The following is a 21,773-nucleotide window of genomic DNA, read 5'->3' on the forward strand; positions in this document are numbered from 1 at the left end:
AGGATGTCTTTCAACGACATCTCAACAGGGAATTCCCTGGTGGTCCAGTGGTTAGGACTCCACGCTTCTACTGCTGGGGGGCCTGGGTTTAACCCCTGGTTGGGGAACTAAAATATCGCAAGCCACGCAGCCGGAAGAAAAAAAAAAAAGACATCTCAGCATCTAAAACAATCTTCATCCCCAAACCTTGTCTCCTATTTTGCCTATATAAGCAGTGGCACCACTCCATCTAGTTATCAAAGCCATAAAACCTACAAATCATCACCCTTGATTCCCACAGACTCACCCAATCATTACCAAGTCCTGTACCTCCTTTATCTTTTGATTCTATTCACTTTCCTCTATTCCCTCTGCCACTACCTTAATTAAGACCAGCCATCATTTCCTCTCACCAAAGGAGCTTCCCTGCCTACAGCCTTGTCCCCTTTTGAACCAGCAGTCTTGAGCAAGCAGATCTGATTTGATCCTTTTGTTTCCCCGAATCAAACCTTTTAGTGGTATCCACCAACATCAGACAGTCAAATTCATTCACCTGGCTTCCCAGGTTCTGGAGGACCTGGCCTCCCCTTACTTCTCAAGCGCATCCCTCCAGTCCCTTGTCCTGCTCTATACTTTAGTCAAACTGCCACCTTCTCATCTCAGGCTTGTGCACATCTGTGTCCCAGTCTAGGACCCCTTTAACAGCTCATGCCTCTTAACCTTTGGGACCCAGATGAGATGGAGACTTTCTCCGTAAATCTTTTATGTAAGGTGGTTCTCCTACACCAGCATACTGCGTTTCCCCAGGATAAAGACCTGTCTGCTTTTCTGCATTCTTAAGGTTGTTAGATCTGTGAGGGGAGAGGCGGTCTTATTTACCCCATCATTTTTTTTAGCACCTCGAATGGCAGATATTTTAAAAGTTCTAAAAAATGTAACTTTCAGCTTTTCTGATTAGAAACCTGCAGTTAAAACTTAGGAACAATCTGCTCTTAAGAAGACCCACTCCTGAAAAAACAGCCTTAGGTGCTCTCTAATTAGGCAGAACACTTGCTCAGTAACCTTCATTTACATTAGCTGACCTAATTAGACATCATTTAAAAAATGCCAGAGTGCCCTCTTAATCCAACAGTCCCTGGTGGCCCTGACCCCGCATTCTTCTAGCTTGCCTCAGGCTCTTCTTGGTGGTCTGCAAAATCTTGCTGTTTTTTATCCTCTATGCATTTTCTTTTAATTCTTTCTTCTACTGCCTCTTTTCTACCATTTCTTTGTCTTTTTTGTTTGAAGTGTTCAGAAATTACCAGCCAGAAACAGTGTTCCTTCTCAAAAAACTAACCAAATAGCTAACAACAGGTATATTCTTTATCTCTTCATAGCTCACGTTTCTACTGTACAGCCTACTTTATTTTTAAAGACTTCTGGATTCTGAGATTTCCGGATGCCTACTGGCTGTTCCTGGATGACACACGTGTCGCCAGTCTACTTCAACAGCCACGAAGGAGGGGGTCAGGAAAGTTCTTACTCTATAGCCGACAAGATCTGCTCAGGTTAGCTGCTTGCAAATATTTCCAGAAATAAAGTTTCAATAATCACATTTGCAAGAAAGGTGTCAAATAAGAATTAGGATATTTGAAACTCAGAAACCACAGAGCAAATATAAAATGGTTGCTAGTCTTAAGCCAAGCCAAAAGTCAATTTAAGTTAGGCGCAGGGTAGCTCATTCTGCTAATAGTATTGCTTCCTGTGGAGGAGAAGGAAAGGCCCCCAGAGGCCACGGCAGCTTGACACGGAACAGCAGAGCAGAGACAGGAAGAGGAACTGGCAGCAAAGGAAGAAGGGTGAAGCCACTGGCACTGGGCATTTGTAGGTATAGGTGATTTAAGTCAATTTTCAAAGCCAGAGGATGCTGGAAAGACCCTGATTGAAAATGTCTGATGGGTTAAACTGTGAAGTAGTAAACAGAAAGGAGTATGCCGTGTTGAAACCTAACTCTAAAAATGAACAAATCTATACAGTCTTATCTTCTGAATGTCACTAGCAAACATGATGTGTAATCTTTTAAAAGTGCCAAAAGTAACAGTTAAAGGATTAAAAAAAAAATCTATATTCTGACAGGTATATAATTTAAGATACCATGACACATAAAATCACAATCCCCGTGTAATTTAGTCTCCCTATATAGCTAGGAGGCCCCCCAAAATCCCTTTAAAATGTATTTTGCCCAAATCCCATGTGTTTAAAAAATCCCTTAATTTGAAACTTCTTTTGGATAATGTTTGAACTACTCAAACATTAAGAGTAATAAACACCTTCAATTCTTAACATGTATCAACAAAGTGCTATTGTTTTTCATCTCCAGTAGTGCATTTTTTGTCAAGAAATTTATTAACCTTTACAAACACTATTTTCACTCAATCATTCATAAAAAATGATTTCTGAGTAAATCTGTAATAAAACCATATAATGTTCATCAATGCATTCAATAAGACCAGTTTCATCCATGGAACATAATAAACCACTTTAAAACAGCAGTTTTCATTCACGTCATGTAAGGCTGTCAAATTAAAAGTATTCCTTATAATGGGTTGTTACCCAAGAAATCCATTTCACTTCATGTAAGACTGATGGATAGATCCTCTAAGAGTAGAATCTGTAAGTAGACTTCACCTCTTTGGTCACCTTTTCAGTCTCTCTTTCAAACAAGTTTCACAACAGGAAAATATTTGTGAGCAGAGAAATCAAATTCAGGAGGAACCTGTAAAGAAAACAAAGTCAATTTATGTATCTTATACATATTCAGACAGTAAACAAAATAAAGACTACTATAATTTTAGAGTTTCTCATGCTTTTAGAGACAAGGCAGCACAAAAGAGATTTAAAAGAAAATGATGTAGCTTATCTCTGGTTTATGAAGGTCATTAGAAAACATGCTGAGCAGCGGTTTTCTAACTTCAGAGAATAGTTAACAAAGGAAAATGGACTTAAATTACAGGAAAAGGTCATGCGCCAGCAATTCTTTTTTTAGTTCCAGGGTCGCTGATACTCCTGAGCAATGAAATGAATCACTGCTAAAGCAGAGCAGGAGATAAGAGAGATCACAGAAAAGTAATGGGAGTAAACAAACAGACGTTACGCATATAATGGGCAAATGCCACCAAAAATGCCTCGGTGGTTGGCCTCTTCTGCACTGAATGTTGATACAGCACTAATGATACAACAGCATTACCAATGGAAGCTTACAGAATCTTCCATGTCCTGAGCCATTAAAGGCTCTAATTATTGAAGCATTCACTTTTCTAAAGGCAGATGACTTTTTAAATAACTCTCCCATAAATTTGTTTACACACATTTTTTTATTACCTTAAGTCATTCAGTAATTTACATGGAAGCGAAGACTTTAGAGATTTTAAGTCAATAAAATCTTTAAGTTTCAAGGAAAAACAGCAAGCTCTGATCTATTTTCTGCCACTGAATCTCTTTTAGAATAGTTTTTATGAGCGTTTTGACTTTTTTGTAATATTTATTCATCTTACTGAAAAAAAAAATGAAGTTTTACAATAAATTAAGACCACTTATTTTCCCTACAATATACTTACCTTAGATTCCTTTTTGTGTCCTCCTGCCAATAACTTCACAACCACAAAGTTGGGTTTGGCAACCTTTAAAATTCTATTGACCTAAACAATGAGCAACATTAAGCTATCAAAACATAAAATTCATAGTCAAAATGTATTGATTTATAGATAATAAGAGGAAATTGGCACGATGTACGTGTTGCTATTTTATTAAAATATTTTATTAAAAGGCAATTTAAAAACATGAACACCATCATACGTCTTTTAGTAACACAGAACTCTAGTAGTCAACCATGAAGACTTGAAAGGGCTACTGTATCTCTTTTTCATTAAAATGAAAGATATTACACTGCAAAGTCCTACAAAGACAATACAATGTAGTGTTTGGGGCATGGACTCTGAAGTTAAGCTGTCCGTTTTCAAATTCCAGCTTTGCCACTAACTAGCTATGAAACCTCTGGAAGTTTTCTAACCTCTCTGTTCCTTAGTTTCTTCATCTGTAAAAATAGGGATAATAATTTACCTTTCCCACAAAGATTTGTTCTGAGGATTAAGTGAGTTAATATATATTATGAGCTGAGACCCACACCTGGCAGGTAATGTGTCCTTTAAGTGTTAACTGTTACTTCTGACAACCATTTGTCTAAAAGACTTCTGAACACATGAATAACAATGGAATGAAATATTCACTTCTCTTAAGAGGAAGTAATGGGCAGCTTGAAGGAAAATAAGTTCCCATTGCCCTCTTAGTGACCTCACTTGACACATCACCACGAGTTCAGTAACTGCTTCTCCTCAGCTCCAGATCACACATCCACTTACCTACACGACTACTCCATTGGGACATCCAAAAGCCATGTCCAAAACTGAGCTCCAGACCTTCCCAGCCCTGTCTCCCCCATGCTCCAGCCTACAGTCTTCCCTACATGACTCAATCTACCCTGGTGGTGCTCAGGCCAAAAACCTCAAAACCATCCTTGACTCTTTTTCTCTTACCCCACATCCAATCCATCACCATCAATCAATCCCATTGACTAAGCCTTAAAATTCACAGAGGACGCAATCACTTCGGATCCACTAGCACCACCACCTTTCAACTGGATCATAGCTATGGCCTCTAACTGGCTCTCCTGCTTCCACCCTTGGTCCCACCACAGTCTATTTTCAGCACAGTGGCCAGAGTGATCCTTTAGAACAAAAATCAGATCTGGTCACATCTCCGCTCAAAACTCTCCAACAGCTCACCCCCTTGTTCACCTCACTCCAACACAAAGCCCTTGGCGGGCTTCTCTGGTGGCGCAGTGGTTGAGAGTCCACCTGCCGATGCAGGGGACACGGGTTCGTGCCCCGGTCTGGGAAGATCCCACATGCCGCGGAGCGGCTGGGCCCGTGAGCCATGGCCGCTGAGCCTGCGCGTCCGGAGCCTGTGCTCCGCAACAGGAGAGGCCACAACAGTGAGAGGCCCGCGTACCGCCAAAAAAAAAAAAGCCCTTGGCTGTTCCTCAAATACAACAGGGCACACTCCTACCTCTGCACCTTTACACATAGTGGATCCCTCTGCCTAGAAGGCTCCATCCCCAGAGGGCCACGTGACTTGCTTCTTCACCTTCTTCCAGGGCTTGCTCAGCGGCCAACTTATTTAAAAATGTCTAATCCCCTCCACCTGCCTCCTTGTAGCATTCACTATCCCTATTCCCAGCTTGATCTTTCTTCATAGTACTTATGATCTTCTAATACACTATATAACATTTATTTATTCACTGCTTGCCTCCCCTGCCCCCAGGAGGGCCCAGATTTGTGTTTTTTTCCCTGCTGGAACCTACCAGAGTGCTTAGGACCTAGTAGGCACTCAACAATATTTGTTGAGTTAAATAAATGAAGTCCACTAAAAGAAATATTCCATCTATTACAGGCACCTTCCTCTAATTTTTATACTCCCCCCTTTTATTTTCTTTCATTACGTGACTATATATGATTTTTTAAAAAAGTCATCTCTCTCCTACCCCTCTTCCCTAAGGCACTTAGCAACCCTCCTAAGAAGCAAACACTGTTATTAATTCTTATGTATCTTTCCAGAGATATGTTATATTCATATAATACTGCCACACATACATGTAGTCTTCCTTTCTTCCCCTTGACTGAAAGGGCAGCATACTATACATACAGATTTTAAGCTTGCTTTTTAAACGTCTTATATTCTGAAGAACATTCCATTACAGTAAATAAATATCTTCCTTGTCCTTTTTAGGGCTGCACGGTACTCTACTGCACGATGAAAAGTCATGTAACAGTTCCCTCTGATGGACACTAAAGTTTCCTCATTTTTTTACTATTACAAATCCTGCTGTAATACATACTCTTGTATATTCATCACTTCTCACATGTGCACATGTATCTATAAGATAAATCCCAAGAAGCAGAATTTCTGGGCCTAAGGACATGTGATTTTTGACAGATTGCTAAAATACCCTTCCATGGAGGCTGTACCAAGATATACTCCACAAAATGGTCTGTGTTACAGGTAACTCTCATTTACAGAATAAATGCATTTCAATAAAATCAGGTATAAATTATGAAACTAACAAAAGGCTGAAACAGTATTTTATATTTTACAAGTTCTAAACTCTGTAGAATGATACTCAAAATAGTCTTCAAAAACAAGTCTTTATTTTAAATGGTCAAGTGGAATACAGTTATTTTTACTTCCTGTGATAATTGACCAGATCATTTTTTAGACTTAAGATTTATATAATTATATTTTAATACAGTAAACTACAAATCAAAAATTTTAAATCTTAACAACTGAACTGTGCATCAATCTGGATCTTATTTCTATTCTTTCTGCTTACTTTATGGTTCTAAGTCTTCATTTCTCTTTGCATTGATTTCTAAATGTACACAAAGGAGATATTTACATCACTTCTTTCATCAAATAATTTTAAGTCTGACAAGGTTAGGTTAGCAAAGCTATTTGAAATCCTTAGCAGAAACACTGACAGGCTTCATTTATTAATACTATAAGGTTCGTTTTATAATTAAACTGTACTGTCATCCAGTAGTAAGATAGGTACTTCCTGCCAAGCTTTTCCTCTAGAATTACTGTGACTGCAGTCTTACCTCATGGTCTGGGTTTGGGATATTTTCCAATATCATTTTTGCCTGCTGAAAGTGCTTACTAGCTGCCACATACAGTTCTGGAGACTGAGGAGGAGGGCTATATTTATTGAGGTCAGACATTTCCTAAAAAAAAGAAATACTATTATTTAAAACATGCTTAATATGAAAAAACTCTAAAATACCTTTTTTTAATTAAAGAATTCTACACTGATTATCCATTCACATACAGACACTAAAGCAAACATTTGGCATGTCCCTATTTTTTTTTTTTTTTTTTTTTTGCAGTACACGGGCCTCTCACTGTTGTGGCCTCTCCCGTTGCGGAGCACAGGCTCCGGACGCGCAGGCTCAGCGGACATGGCTCACGGGCCCAGCCACTCTGTGGCATGTGGGATCTTCCTGGACCGGGGCACGAACCCGTGTCCCCTGCATCGGCAGGTGGACTCTCAACCACTGCGCCAACAGGGAAGCCCCCTATTCAATTTTCAACCTTCATATACCACACCTCATATTATTCTCATGTTTAAATAACTGTTAATGTGATGAGTATATCCAAAATCAAATAATTTTCCCACTATTTAAAACTGCTATTTTATTACTTTATCCCATTGATCCAATACTAGTTTGACTTGACTATTTTAACAAAATGTCTAGGTACGAACAGCCCATATCCAAGGAGGTCTAAGACTAACTATTTTACAATTATTTTAAGGAGCAGGTTCACCTTGAACTGCAGATAGTGCACTGGCGGTGGTGTCATTACACTGTTGAATGGAGCAAATCTGTGCTCGTATCGAACTTGTTCACTATCGAGCTCAAACTTGGGTTTTCGTACTTTGCCATCCATGTCAAATGCTACCATGGTCTACAGTAAAAAAAGAGAGAAAAACAGATGGTATTAATATGAAAATGTGAACATCCTCATTAATACAGAATAGAAAACAAGAAACAGCTATTTACACATAGTTAATCAAAAAAAGGCTCAGAAATCAGAAACAGGGAGAGAAAAACTGACTTTAGTATTCATTTTGATATCCTGAGCCACCTTTTATACAAAAAAATGTTCAAGTTCCAATATCTAATATATTACTAATTTTCCTAGTGAAATGATGCCACATGCACATTATTCTTCCTAATGCTTTTATAATAGCTTTGAAACCTTCAAGTAAAAGCTCCTGAAGAGAAAGTAGAATATAATTTTTATAAGAAAAGCATTGGTCCTGTTTTTCAAACAGAAGTCCATATTGTTTTATGTATTTTAATATAAGTTGCCTTAAATAATTTCTTGAACTGCCAAGCACAACTTAAGAGTTACTAACTCCTAAAAATGGCTGCTTTGCTTAAGCCATTTACTGTGGAGCTTGCCCCATTCCTAATACACTTCTAAAAAAAATCCAGACCCCATCTCTTCTAAGAAACCTTTCCTGATCATCAATCAGAAGTAAACTCTTCCTTCTCTTAGTACCTATGCCACATATATGTCACCTGGCCTGTCACTAACTAGGCACGTGACACAAGGATCACATCTGATTAGACTTGGTATGCTGCAATGTAGCCAGTACAAGATATCTGACACATGACAAGGGTTCAATATTTGTTAAACAAATTAGTAAACCACTAGACGTTGAAAAAAGGTAATTTTCAAGCAGATAGTAAAAATAAAGGTGAAATTAGAACCTGGAAAGAATCACAGAAGAGGGTTCATTTTATTGGGTTGGCCAAAAAGTGCCTTCGGTTTTCAAGAAAAAATAAAAGACACATTTTTCATTTTCACCAAGAACTACACTGAACAACATATTTACCCTTTCTGTTCCACTACCTTCTGCATTTTTCAGGCAACTTCATAATTCCATCTTCCCAAAACTTTTTATCTTTTTGAGCAAAGAACTGTTCCAGGTGCCTTTCACAGTCTTCCAGGGAATTGAAATTTTTTCCATTAACAGAATTTTGTAAAGACAGAAATAAATAGAAATCCGAAGGTGCAATGTCTGGTGAATACGGTGGATGAATCAGAACTTCCCAGCCAAGCTGTAACAGTTTTTGCCTGATCATCAAAGAAACAGGCAGTCTTGCGTCATCCTGATGGAAGATGATGCGTTTTCTGTTGACTAATTCTGGATGCTTTTTGTCGAGTGCTGCTTTCAGTTGGTCTAACTGGCAACAGTACTTGTTGAAATTAATCGTTTGGTTTTCCCGAAGGAGCTCATAATAGAGGACTCCCTTCCAATCCCACCGAATACACAACATCACCTTCTTTGGATGAAGACCAGCCTTTGGTGTGGTTGGTGGTGGTTCATTTCACTTGCCCCACAATCTCTTCCATTCCACATTATTGTACAGTATCCACTCCTCACTGTCCGTCACCATTTGTTTTAAAAACGGAACGTTTTCATTACGTTTAAGTAGAGAATCCCATGCACAAATATGGTCACGAAGGTTTTTTTCGCTAAACTTATGTGGAACCCAAACATCAAAGCGATTCACATAACCAAGCTGCTGCAAATGATTTTCAGCGCTTGATTTGGCTATTTTGAGTATGTTGTCTATCTCCCGCGTAGGATAACGTTGACTGTTCTCAATTAATATCTCAATTTTATCGCTATCAACTCCAACTGGTCTACCCAACCATGGAGCATTGTTCAGCGAGAAATCTCCAGCACAAAACTTCGCAAACCACTTTTGACATGTTCGATCAGTCACAGCACCTTCTCCATACACTGCACAAATCTTTTTTTGCGTTTCGATTGTGTTTTTACCTTTCTTGAAATAATAAAGCATAATATACCAAAAATGTTGCTTTTCTTCCATTTCAATATTAAAATGGCTACACAAAAATTCACCAATTTTGATGTCATTTTTAAATGCACACTGAATATGACAGCTGTCACAGACAATCTAACAAAATTGTTTCAAATGAAGTTAAAGACAACTAAGTGCTACCAGAGCCATCTTACAGAAAAAACTGAACGAACTTTTTGGCCAACCCAAGAATTAAACAATGTAATAGCAATGTAGCAACTTACTTTAAACATTCCAGCACACATATTCTGATATGCCTGGCTCATTGTGATCTCTCGGCTCAATGGGCGAACTGTAATTAGAAAGAAAATCATCCAAACTCTTTCCCTCTTCCTCTTGCATTACTGCAGGAGAAATCTAAATTTTAAAAAAACCTTCTTTCTACCTTGTTTACTAAATTAAAATTTCAAAGTTTGTTCCTACAGGCTAAATTTTATTTTATGGCCCAAATATACAAATAATAAAATATAGCAGAAAGTTTAAACAATAACTGTGTTCCCAAATAGTTAAAACCACAAGATTTTAGTATGAATTAATTGTAATTTCTTCTCAAGTCACAATACAGGGACTTCTTTTATAGGAAAGCCATGGATACAAGTCATTTAATGACCCACCCAAAGTGTTGAAATCTGAAGGGAACACAAAGCACTATTTTGTAACAATTGTAGCCTATCTGTACCCTCCCATGAGTGATTAACAGGGGAGTCTCTCTGAAACATTTCTTTCTCCTCATGGTCCTTGGGCAGTATGCTGAAGTGCTCTGTGATCATCCTTCTGTGCTGACTGTAACAGCACAACTCCAGATTTCCTTCCTTCCTGAACTGTCAGCCTTCTGTCAAAAGAGTATCAAAAGTCTCCTGCTGTCTTGTTCCTTAACCTATCTTATTCCATGTGGCTACTTCTTCTTGTCCTAAGGTCCTCTGACACATGAAATAGCAAAGCAGTAAAAGAAAAGCAAGAAAAGGAACCAAAAGGTTTGTACCAATATTGTGACTCAGTTTCTACCCTTATACCTTCTGAAGAGAAGATGGGTGAGAATTAAAATATAATGACTAATTCACCCATTAAAATGCACAGGTAGCTCACTCCAATGTTACTTATTTCTTAAGTTTAAAAATAATTCACAGTCTCATGCAGCTCAATATTAAAAAAAGAAACAACCCAATCAAAAAATGGGCAGAAGACCTAAATAGACATTTCTCCAAAGAAGACATACAGATGGCCAAGAGGCACATGATAAGCTGCTCAACATCACTAATTATTAGAGAAATGCAAATCAAAACTACAATGAGGTATCACCTCACACCAGTTAGAATGTGCATCATCAGAAAATCTACAAACAACAAATGCTGGAGAGGGTGTGGAGAAAAGGGAACCCTCTTGCACTGTTGGTGGGAATGTAAATTGATACAGCCACTATGGAGAACAGTATGCAGGTTCCTTAAAAAACTAAAAATAGAATTACCATATGACCCAGCAATCCCACTACTGGGCATATACCCAGTGAAAACCATAATTCAAAAAGACATATGCACCCCAATGTTCACTGCAGCACTATTTACAATAGCCAGGTCACGGAAGCAACCTAAATGCCCATCGACAGATGAATGGATAAAGAAGATGTGGTACATATATTCAATGGAATACTACTCAGCCATAAAAAGGAACAAAACTGGGTCATTTGTTGAGAAGTGGATGGACCTAGAGACTGTCATACAGAGTGAAGTAAGTCAGAAAGAGAAAAACAAATATCATATATTAACACATATTTATGGAATCTAGAAAAATGGTACAGATGAACTGGTTTGCAAGGCAGAAACATAGACACAGATGTAGAGAACAAACATATGGACACCAAGGGGAGAAACGGGGTGGGTGGGGGTGGGTAAGATGAACTGGGAGATTGGGATTGACATATATACACCAATATGTATAAAATAGATAACTAATAAGGACCTGCTGCTGTATAAAAATAAATAAAATTCACAGCACCTTTCTTTCTTTTTTTTTTTTTACCTTTCTTCTTTTTTTTTGTTTTTTTACTACTACGGCCTTTCTGCTGCTCTTCCATTATCCTTTCCTCTGCCATCTGAGAGCCATCGGCACGACTTAATGTTGACATCAACCATGCATAAAGGAATTCAGAGAGATACCTTAATGGAAAGAAAATGTTAGTTAATGGCAGATGTCTAAATAAGATAGCTTGGTCAACGCAAGTACTAGTATTAATAAAGAGATATTTTTTATAATGCTTTAAAAGTTTTTTTCAAAAACAAAATTATTCAATTAGATAATTGACAGATTAGATCTTACAAGAAATGGGCATTACAAATGATTAACTTTCCCTTACTTGTTGCCACACAATACGGAAAATTTTGTTTAATTTCCTACAATGATATGAGTTTTACAACTTTTTTAAAGATTTCTGGTGGGGAGGGACAAATTAGTCGTATGGGATTAACAGATACAAACTACTATATATAAAGTAAGATAAGCAACAAGGATTTACTACACAGCACAGGGAATTATACTCATTATCTTGTAATAACCTATAATGGAACAGAATCTGCAAAAGTACTGAATCATTTTGCTGTACACCAGAAACTAACACGATATTATAAATCAACTATACTTCAATTAAAAAGAGATTTCTTGATAATTATGTATATATATGTAAATCAAATGAATGGCCATTCAATTGTTTTTACTGTATCAATATAGGTCACATTTCTCCAAAACCTATTAAGTAAATGTCTTATTTTGTTATTAATTACAAAAGGAAACAAATACAGAAAAAATTAAAAATTATAAACATGCTAGCATATAATTTACTTGAGTTTATTCAATAAGGAAATGTGATACAGATTATTCCACCAGATACTAAATTTTCGTAAGTTTAAACTAACAAACAATACTTTCTCTTAAGCCAGAAAAGCAGTTTAAATCTAGGATATGAATATATATTCTTTAAATAAAATTAAGGACCACTACTACATTAATGAAAATCAAAGATTTATAAGAAATTTTATTATGATCAAGTTTGAGTGTATGACACCTATTCCCCCAATTTTTCAAACAGTTATAAGGCAGGTTATAATATTAAAACACATTAAAAAAAACATAAAAAAGAACATTTTAAAGCAAAACAAGGGAATTCCCTGGCAGTCCGGTGGTTAGGACCTGGCGCATTCACTGCAGTGGCCCAGGTTCAATCCCTGGTCAGGGACTAAGATTCTGCAAGTCATGTGGCACGGGAAAAAAACAAAAACAAATGAAAAGATACACCTGGAATGACTTAGATACTGTATCTTAAAGCTAAACAGCACTACGCTTCCTGGCAGTTAAAGCAAACCAGTATATATATATATTTTAACGTATATAATTTCACATGGAGAGAAAATCATTCCTGGCAATGAATTTAAGAAAAGCATTCAATATAGTATACTTTTATAGGATACAAATGAATTTTTTCCCCCATCACACTACAAAATGAGGGTTTGTAACCTCTCTTAACTCAATGAGAAGACTTTTTTTCTTCTTTTTTTTTCTGCCGTGCGGACCTTAGTTCCCTGACCAGGGATCGAAGGCATTGCCCCCTGCAATGGAAGCGCAGAGTCTTAACCACTGGACCACCAGGGAAGTCCTGAGAAGATTTCTATAGGGAACTAATGATACCTTTTAACTATCTAACCGAAGGACAGACGAGTAAAGGGGGTAGCTGGCACAATCCAGGACTTTCCTTTCAAATATCAGATATTTCAATGAGCTTTTATTAAAGTGCTTTATCAAAATTAATACACAATTATATCTAATTATATCTAAGGAGAGTTATAATTATATCTAATTATATCTAAGGAGAGTAAGTGTGCTAATACTCTATACCAATTCTGGCTCCCGTTTCAACAGCATAGTGTGAAGGGCTGCATCAACCTTCTCTGCCTATCACAACAAAACATCATAACATTAACTTTCTTTTTAACGTAATGAGAGAATTACAAAAACTCAGGACCAGCAGCAGTCTTACCAGGAAAGCAGTTAGAAATGCAAATGATTCAGTGGGTCCTACACTAGACCTAGTAAACCAGGAACTCTAGGAACAGAGCCCCAGCAAGTTGCTTTCCAAGTGATTATGATGCACGCTAAATTTAAGAATCACTGTTTTCTACTGATTTTAGAAGGGTCCACATGCTTTAGGAATCACATTCATGAAGAACAACAACAGTGTATATATACCTTGTGAAAATATTGGAGCCCAATCTGTAATTCTGAAACTAAAAAGCAGTTAAAACTAACATGAAAGTAGACCAGAAGGGTACTTACAAGCAGAACTAAAATTTCTTTTTTTAACAAGAGAAGAAATGAATCTGCTCAAGTATTCAGGTAAATTTCTAATGGAGTATTTATCTGAATATCATTTGCCAATCCATTGTGCAAAAAAACATATAAAAATTGTATCTTGAGAGATCAAGAGCACAAAAGCTTCCAGTTAGCTGCCTCAAACCACAATACTTGAGCATGTTCCCCTATAAAATGCCTCGTTTGAATAGGGGTGTCTAGTATGAATTAATAATAAAAAAATCCCAAGTAGCTATAACAACACCTGTTGGTAAGAGTTGTTATCTGTTTTTCATAACCAAGAATTACCTGTGAAGAGCCCTAGCAGCCATGACCACAAAACCATGTTAACAGTGTAGAAAATAATGACTTTCCTGCCTCCACCAGCAGTGACTCCAGGGAATATACAATATCTTAAATACCAATTTAAATATGAATTAAAAAGATGAACTAAGATCTAATTAGTTATATTAGGTATATCTTAGATATATTAAGATCTAATATATTAAACTTAGCTGTCTGTGATGGGCAATAATAGGTCATTACTATTTTAAAATTACCAAAACTAAATTACCATACTTTACTAGACTAAGAAAAAGATGCAAGATAACTGAATTCATTAGCTCTCAATTTTCTTATTTTATTTCTGTGACAGCTATTTCACACCTAAAATATTCTCAAGCATCCTCTTACCAGGTTTATCTCATCTCCAACTGAAAGCAAAGAACTACTCTGCTGAAGATCACCTATTATCAACTTCTTCAAAGCTCCTGAGACAAATCCTCAGGGCCATAGTTTGCAAGTTATACTCCCAATGATAATCTTAGCCATAATTTCTTCTCAGAAGAAAGATCTGGTTCAAATTTTGAAACTTTAATTCAGTTAAGTACATTCCACAGCTAGTACATAGAATCACTGCAGTCAGTGCAAAATGTATGTTAATCTTTCTCTTTGGAAACCACAAAAGCTCGTCACTTAATCTATTTACTTTGAAGCCACTTTTATTAGTGAATTTTAAATAAATATTACAATGGCTAGAAAAAATATATTTGTACATTGTTATGACACTTAAGATGTTTAAGATGATCTAGCTCTAATTTTCAACAGATATTTTTCAATTGTCCCACAACTAAATTTCAAATACAGTAAATAAAAAAGTACCTTAAAGTTACACTCTACTTTACAGATACTCTCTCAGATGTTACGTATCCCACCCACCACCAATTTTAACTCCAACTGCTCTCTTACCAATATATGTAATAGTACTCGTGCATGCTGTAGAGTTCCAATTCAAAGCCACTTAGAAGATACTGTATCATAATTCGAAGGTTATGGTAAAGGACCCAGGTACCTAAACAGGCCAAATGTTGCCTTTGGGGCTCCTGTTTCAACAGCATAGTGTGAAGGGCTGCATCAACCTTCTCTGCCTATGACAACAAAACATCATAACATTAACTTTCTTTTTAACGTAATGAGAGAATTACAAAAACATACAGCTAAAAATAGCACATGAGCAGAAAATGTAAATCTCACCACCTCAAGAATTCGTACTTTCAAATGCACCTTCGGTTAGGTCTACATTCAAACTTCTCATTTCTCAAAGCATAACATTTATCTAAACATTTCCTAAATTAAAAAGATATCCATTTTATAGTACAAAAGTAAAAATAACTGACTTCATAACTCTAGTTATATTATTAATATGGTTCTGCTCACAAATTTACTTGAAGATTAATACATTTTTATTATAATGTAAACTTGCTCTAATTATAACTACAGCTCTACACATATTTTACAATTCATCCCGATTATCAAAAAAAATAAGATGTTTCAAGGTTTGGATTACTGTTTTGTTTTGTTCTGTAAACCCTTTCTTTGGCATACATAACTGTTACATTTTAAGTCAATTCACCATATTGAAAAATTAAATAGCCAAATTACTGTTCCAAAGAATTGTTTTTGAAAATCTGGTCAAGGTATATGAATTGCTTAATTTTGGAAGGGAGGGCAACTTGTTGGCTCTTACCTCATCCTGCAAGGTGGCAAATTCCTCAAGAATATGACCAAGCTTATCTCTCTGTCGAGCCCTGTTATGTCCATGGATCTGAATGAGACTACAGAATGGCTGCAATACACAAACAGTTTGTTAACCGTCAATATGAAATATGCTTATACTAAAGAAAATTAACATTCAAAAGTTAACAAGTTTTCAAAATCTTGTTTAAGGGAAAAAATGTCTATAAGAATCATGCTATGCATACTTTTTACATAGGTGTTTCTTTCTAAGAAACAATACTGGAATTTATCAATAGCTAGAGGAATGGCTGTTTATGAAACTTGTTTTCATATGGCAAAAATATCTTCCTTCAATCTTTAGATATTTTCCCACAAATTAAAAAGGACAGTTTCTTTTTTGCTTATGTCAAGCCAAAAGTCAATGTTCAAGGCTGACACTTCTCTGCTGCTTTAAATATACCAGAATGCCTAATAATTAGATAATGGCTAATACCTACAAACCCTGACTAAGGTTCTTTATTCCTATTCTTACCTACACAGTATTCTCATATAAAATATTGTAACATTTCACGAATCAGACAACAGACAGAATCAGAAGTTTGTTCTGATTTAAGAAGTATGCATTTTAAGATTCTTTAAGGATAATAATGTTTTACATTTGCATACTTTGACAGATATTATCTCATTTAATTGATAAGTAGCCGATAAGAGGTATAGAGGCAGTATTAACGTTTCACTTTTTAAAGATTGAGAAGTTTACAGAAAAGTAAAGTGATCTGCCTAATAACAATAAAATGTTAGTAATAAAAATAAAATCTGGTCTTTTATTGGTTTTCCTTTCATCAAACCATGCTGCCTTTATATCTATACAGATTATATACATATATACACACACACACACACATATTTAGTAACTGGAATTAGGCAAGAAAGAGCTGTCTATAAAGAGCTTGTAATTAAATAAGAATGATTTATAATTAATCACCTACAAGGTTTTTATTTTTCCAAATTATTTGAGATTTGAAAAAAGTTCATGCTCTCATCTAAAAGTGATAATTTTAATTTTACTATAATCCTGTTCTCATTAAGGCAGTACAAAGATAAGTGCCTGGGGATGTTACCCATATTCTTTGTTTATAAGGTCAAAAATAAATAAAGTTTTTGTGTCCATTTTAAAAAAAAAAGTGAACTCCTTTCTTCCCAGACGGAGGTCATAGCTTATTCTGTTTCTGTGGTCCCCAAAGGATACAGTGAAAGGGCATCAGAAGGTGCCCTCAGTATCTAACAACGTTCCAGGAAGACTACAGGTTATGAAGCTATCCACTTGAGTGTAAGAAGAGACAGAAATTTCCTACGAATTTCAGGGAAGATGAATAAGAAATGTCAGATGAAAAAATAGCACAAATTAATGCTACTGAAGATACTGCCCACCACGATTTTTAAGTGTCCACCATAATGACCCAAATTGTAGTTCTTACCCGAACACAGTGAGTAACAAAGGAATCAATACAGTCCTTAGCCTGGTGATTATTATATAGGCAGCACCTGTAAGATAATATAATATTCTTGTTATTAAAATTAAACTATTTGGCCTACAAATAGAAGTGGTGATTATTGCAGGTGCTACCAACACATAGGGAAAGTGGAAAAATGAGAAAATGGAACCAAATACATTACTAAGTTGAAGACTGCTAACATTACAGTCTGGGAGGATCTGCTACCTGCCTGGCCCTGGAGGAAATACAGGGCTGAATAGTTGGAAAGATTTTTTTTTCTTTCCCTGAGGTGGGACTGACAGTAGCCTTTGCACCTAAGGAGATGGGAAAAAGTAAACACTTTTCCTGGTGCACTGAAAGGAGCTGACAACTTGCTACTCCTAAGTGTTTGCCATAACTGAGCAATGTGACCAGAACCTCAAAGATAAACAGAGTCATGTTCATGCAACAGATAATGATAAAGCATGCAGCAGCCAGGAGAAAGAAACGGCAGGACACCTGGAACAGGTGGCAGCAAAACAGAAGTGGAAGGCCACTTACTTTGGGCTGGAAGGCCCAAAGTAAGAAAATTACTTAAGATGACAAAAATAAAGCCCTTAAAAAAAAGACTTTCTGGATCTGAAAATTAGGATTTTCAAATTAAAAAATTTAGTAGGTGAAAGATGCTCATAGTAGCCTTGAAGATCTAGGGAACAACTTTTTTACAACACAGCAGAAGTAAGAGATAAATGTCATGAGGAATACAGGGGGGGAAAATCTACAAGATAGAGTATATAAGGAGCTCTTTAAAAAAAAAAAGAAAAAGAAACAGATGAAGGTGAGGCAATAATTAAATAAATAATAAAATAGGAAAAATGATCTGATTTGAAGACTTGAGGCTTTAATGACTGATTTCCAGATAGGAATAGTTGAAAATCACACATGAACATTCTGGTAAAACTCTTGAACTCCTAAAATAAAGAGAAACTCTACAGTCCTCCAGAAGAAAGTGTCAAGTCACGCACAAAGGAAAAAAAACATTGTAACATCTGTAACATTGGAATTTTTAAAACAGCAGGATAACATCAATAGGCTACCATGCAATGAACTTTCCTATATACACAGTCGATTCTTGGTATTTGTGATAGTTATGGTCTATAAACTTGCTGTGGACCCTGAATAGAGAATACTGAAACACTGCTGCTAGGGTAAAATACAGGGTTAGGTTCCTGCCAGCCTCTGGTCCCAACATTTTAATCAACTGATCAATGTATAACCTTGGTTTACCTGTATTTCTTTTTAAAGACACTATATGTAATGTACATTGTTAATTGATTAGCAATGAACTCAGGCCTGAGCAAACCTTATCTAACACACATATAATCTTTCTGTAAGGTACACCACAGCCTTCTTGTGCCAGGAACACTAGACAGCACATCACTACACTTGGAGGCCATTAAACTACAAAATCACCAACAAAAAGCACAAAAACAGGGGTATCTAATAGAGTTTACAGTATAAGGCACAAGAAGACAGAGTTGCCTTGTTTGACCTCAGCGTTGGGCGACTTGAATATTTTGCCACACTGCACGTGTCCATGAATACAGCAGGAGCAGAGTGAATATTGGTTTGAGGGTTAACAAATACATTTTAGCAAGTAGGCAAATTAACAAATACAGAATCTGCAAGTAATGAGGATCAAACTGTAGTTAAATCTAAATGGATAATGATAAGTGTGACAATGTGGAATCTAAGTGTTAAAGATTGTTAAATAGAAAAGACAAAATGCAAATTAAGAGGATGTAGACCCTATTTCATATACGTCATATTGTCAAAAACTGAAGAGTCTGATAATGCCTAGACTATGGGGAAACTGGAATCCTTATACACTGTTGGCTGGCATACCAATTGGTTCGATTATTTTGGAAAGCAATTTGGCAAAACTAGTAAAGCTGAAGATGCACATGCCTATGATTGGCAATTAATTATATTTTAAAGTATATAGTCTATGTGCAAAAGGAGACATAATTCAAAGATGTTCACTACAGCACTGATTTCAACAGTGATAAATTAGAAACAAGGTAAATATCCAATTGTAGAGAAAAGCAAAATAAACTGCAGTACAGTTGAAGGACAGATTTTAACGAATAAAATAAATTTGCTGGATAAACTCGGTCAATTTCAAAACGCTAATGTTAAAGGAAAAAAATCATGTGGCAAAAGGATGTATATATAGTGTGACAAAATTTATGCAAAGTTTAAAAACATAAAATAAACTGATATTATTTATGGACACATATATTTGGGTAAAGTATACAAGCATTCATAAAAGTGAAACACATAAACTGTAATGTAGTGGTTACCTCTAGGACTAAAGTAAGAGAAAAGGATGAGGTGAGAGAGGAGGATTTGAAATTATAGTCAGCAGTTCTCAAAATGTGCCCTAGGTTCACCTGGTGGTGATGGTAGGGGTGGCCCTTGAGATGCTTTTGGGGAGAACACAAGGTCAAAACTATTTTCATAATAACATTAAGATGTTATTTGCCTTTTGCTCTCATTCTCTCACAAGTGTACAGTTGGCTTTTCCAGAGGCTACATGGTGTGTAATATTACAATAGATTGAAAGTAGAAGCAGGTTAAAATAATCCAGCTATCTTCTACTAAAACAGACATGAAAGAGATCTGCAAAAAGGTAAAACAATTCCACTTTTCTTACTAATTTTTCTTAAAAAGTTATTTTCCATAAAAATTTTATGTTAATATGCAAGTTATGAATGTTATGTATGTATATTAACATGTAACAGATTTACTGTTTTTCAAAAAGAATAAATATTTTTAAAGTATTGTTTTAATTTCTAAAATAGTAGGTATCAATAAACAGGACCCATATAAACAAAAGCTATTTGGGTCTTTAATATCTTTTAAGAATGAATTCATTAAAATTAGCCCACTCCTTGAAACCTAAGCTCAGCCCTACTCTTGAGACCTTTCAGTTATTACTTACTGTCAGGAAGCTCCATCCCCTGATTTTGCATAGCTCACTCTCTGTTTATTTACATGTATCACCACTTCCAAGAGGCCTCCCATCTAAAAGAACCATCTTATCTTACCTTATCTTTCTATACATTACTATGACCTGACATTATATATTTGTCTACTGTTTAGTCTCTCTCACTGCAAGGCAAGCTCCTTGTCAGCAGGAGTATCTTTTCTCCAGAACCCAGAAAGGTATCTGGCAATAGTAGATACTAATTTATTATATTTATTAAATAAGAGAATTAATAAAAATTATTAATTCATATTAACAATATATTTAGTATTTATAAAATTTTATCAATTTCCTTACCAGTAATGGAATTTATAAAAGCAAAATAAAAACTTTGCTTAAAATGGATGGCAGTACAGGTGTCTGTCAGTTCATACATCTGAATATATGATATATTTAATCACAGAAATTTAAAGCTAATTTATAATGATCTCTATTTGCAGATTACATGGTATTATGTATTGAAAACCCTAAGGATTCCACCAAAACTGTTAGAACTAATAAATGAATTCAGTAAAGTTGTAGGATACAAACTCAATATAAAAAACTGTCACACTGAACTACTAGAAAGAGAAACTAAGAAAACAATCCCATTTATAATAGCATCAAACAGAGTAAAATACCTAGGAATAAATTTAACCAAGGAGGTGAAAGATCTGTACACTGAAAATTGTATAAGACATTAATGAAAGACACTGAAGAAGATACAAATAAATGGAAAGATATTCCAGGCACACAGATTGGAAGAATTAATATTGTTAAAATGTCCATACTACTTAAAGTGATCTACAGATTCAGTGTAATCCATATCAAAATTCAAATAGCATTTTTCACATTTTGATGTGACAAAAGATTAGGGAAAAAAATAAATCTGCAATAAAGGATTAACCTCTCATAATATACAAAGAGTTACTACAAATTTTCTGAAAAAAGTAAACCACTTAATAAAAGTCAATGGGCAAAGACGAATGGATGAAGAAGTTGTGGTACATATATACAATGGACTATTACTCAGCCATAAAACGGAACGAAATTGAGTCATTTGTTGAGATGTGGATGGACCTAGAGACTGTCATACAGAGTGAAGTCAGAAGGAGAAAAACAAATATCGTATATTAACGCATGTATGTGGAACCTAGAAAAATGGTACAGATGAACCAGTTTGCAGGGCAGAAGTTGAGACACAGATGTAGAGAACAAACGTGTGGACACCAAAGGGGGAACCGCGGTGGGTGGGGATGGTGGTGTGCTGAATTGGGTGATTGGGATTGACATGTATACACTGATGTGTATGAAATTGATGACTAATAAGAACCTGCAGTATAAAAAAAACAAAAAAACAACTAATACTAAACTTTCTTTGGGTTATTTGTATGGAAATATGTTAATATAAATGTTTCAGACATTACATGAAATTTCTAAAAATCTTAC

General features: G+C 35.8%; 1 protein-coding gene across 3 annotated transcripts in view; it reads right to left on the minus strand.

Annotated features, from left to right (window-relative positions):
- Positions 1-2,341: 2,341 nt before the first annotated feature.
- Positions 2,342-21,773, minus strand: part of NAA35 (N-alpha-acetyltransferase 35, NatC auxiliary subunit) — an 86,858-nt gene continuing 67,426 nt past the window's right edge. For 2 of the 3 annotated variants that reach the window (XM_019940388.3, XM_019940391.2), the window contains exons 15-23: positions 17,300-17,366; positions 15,832-15,930; positions 15,054-15,232; positions 11,487-11,623; positions 9,695-9,762; positions 7,396-7,536; positions 6,672-6,794; positions 3,576-3,656; positions 2,342-2,734 (exon numbers count right to left, since the gene is read on the minus strand). In XM_019940388.3, coding sequence (XP_019795947.1) covers positions 2,675-2,734; positions 3,576-3,656; positions 6,672-6,794; positions 7,396-7,536; positions 9,695-9,762; positions 11,487-11,623; positions 15,054-15,232; positions 15,832-15,930; positions 17,300-17,366 — 955 coding nt within the window. In that variant the 3' untranslated portion in view covers positions 2,342-2,674. The remainder of the gene's footprint in view (positions 2,735-3,575; positions 3,657-6,671; positions 6,795-7,395; positions 7,537-9,694; positions 9,763-11,486; positions 11,624-15,053; positions 15,233-15,831; positions 15,931-17,299; positions 17,367-21,773) is intronic. The other variant, XM_073806000.1, reaches the window with a different exon arrangement.

The sequence above is a fragment of the Tursiops truncatus genome, chromosome 6 (assembly GCF_011762595.2).
Source record: "Tursiops truncatus isolate mTurTru1 chromosome 6, mTurTru1.mat.Y, whole genome shotgun sequence".
NCBI classification, from domain to species: domain Eukaryota; kingdom Metazoa; phylum Chordata; class Mammalia; order Artiodactyla; family Delphinidae; genus Tursiops; species Tursiops truncatus.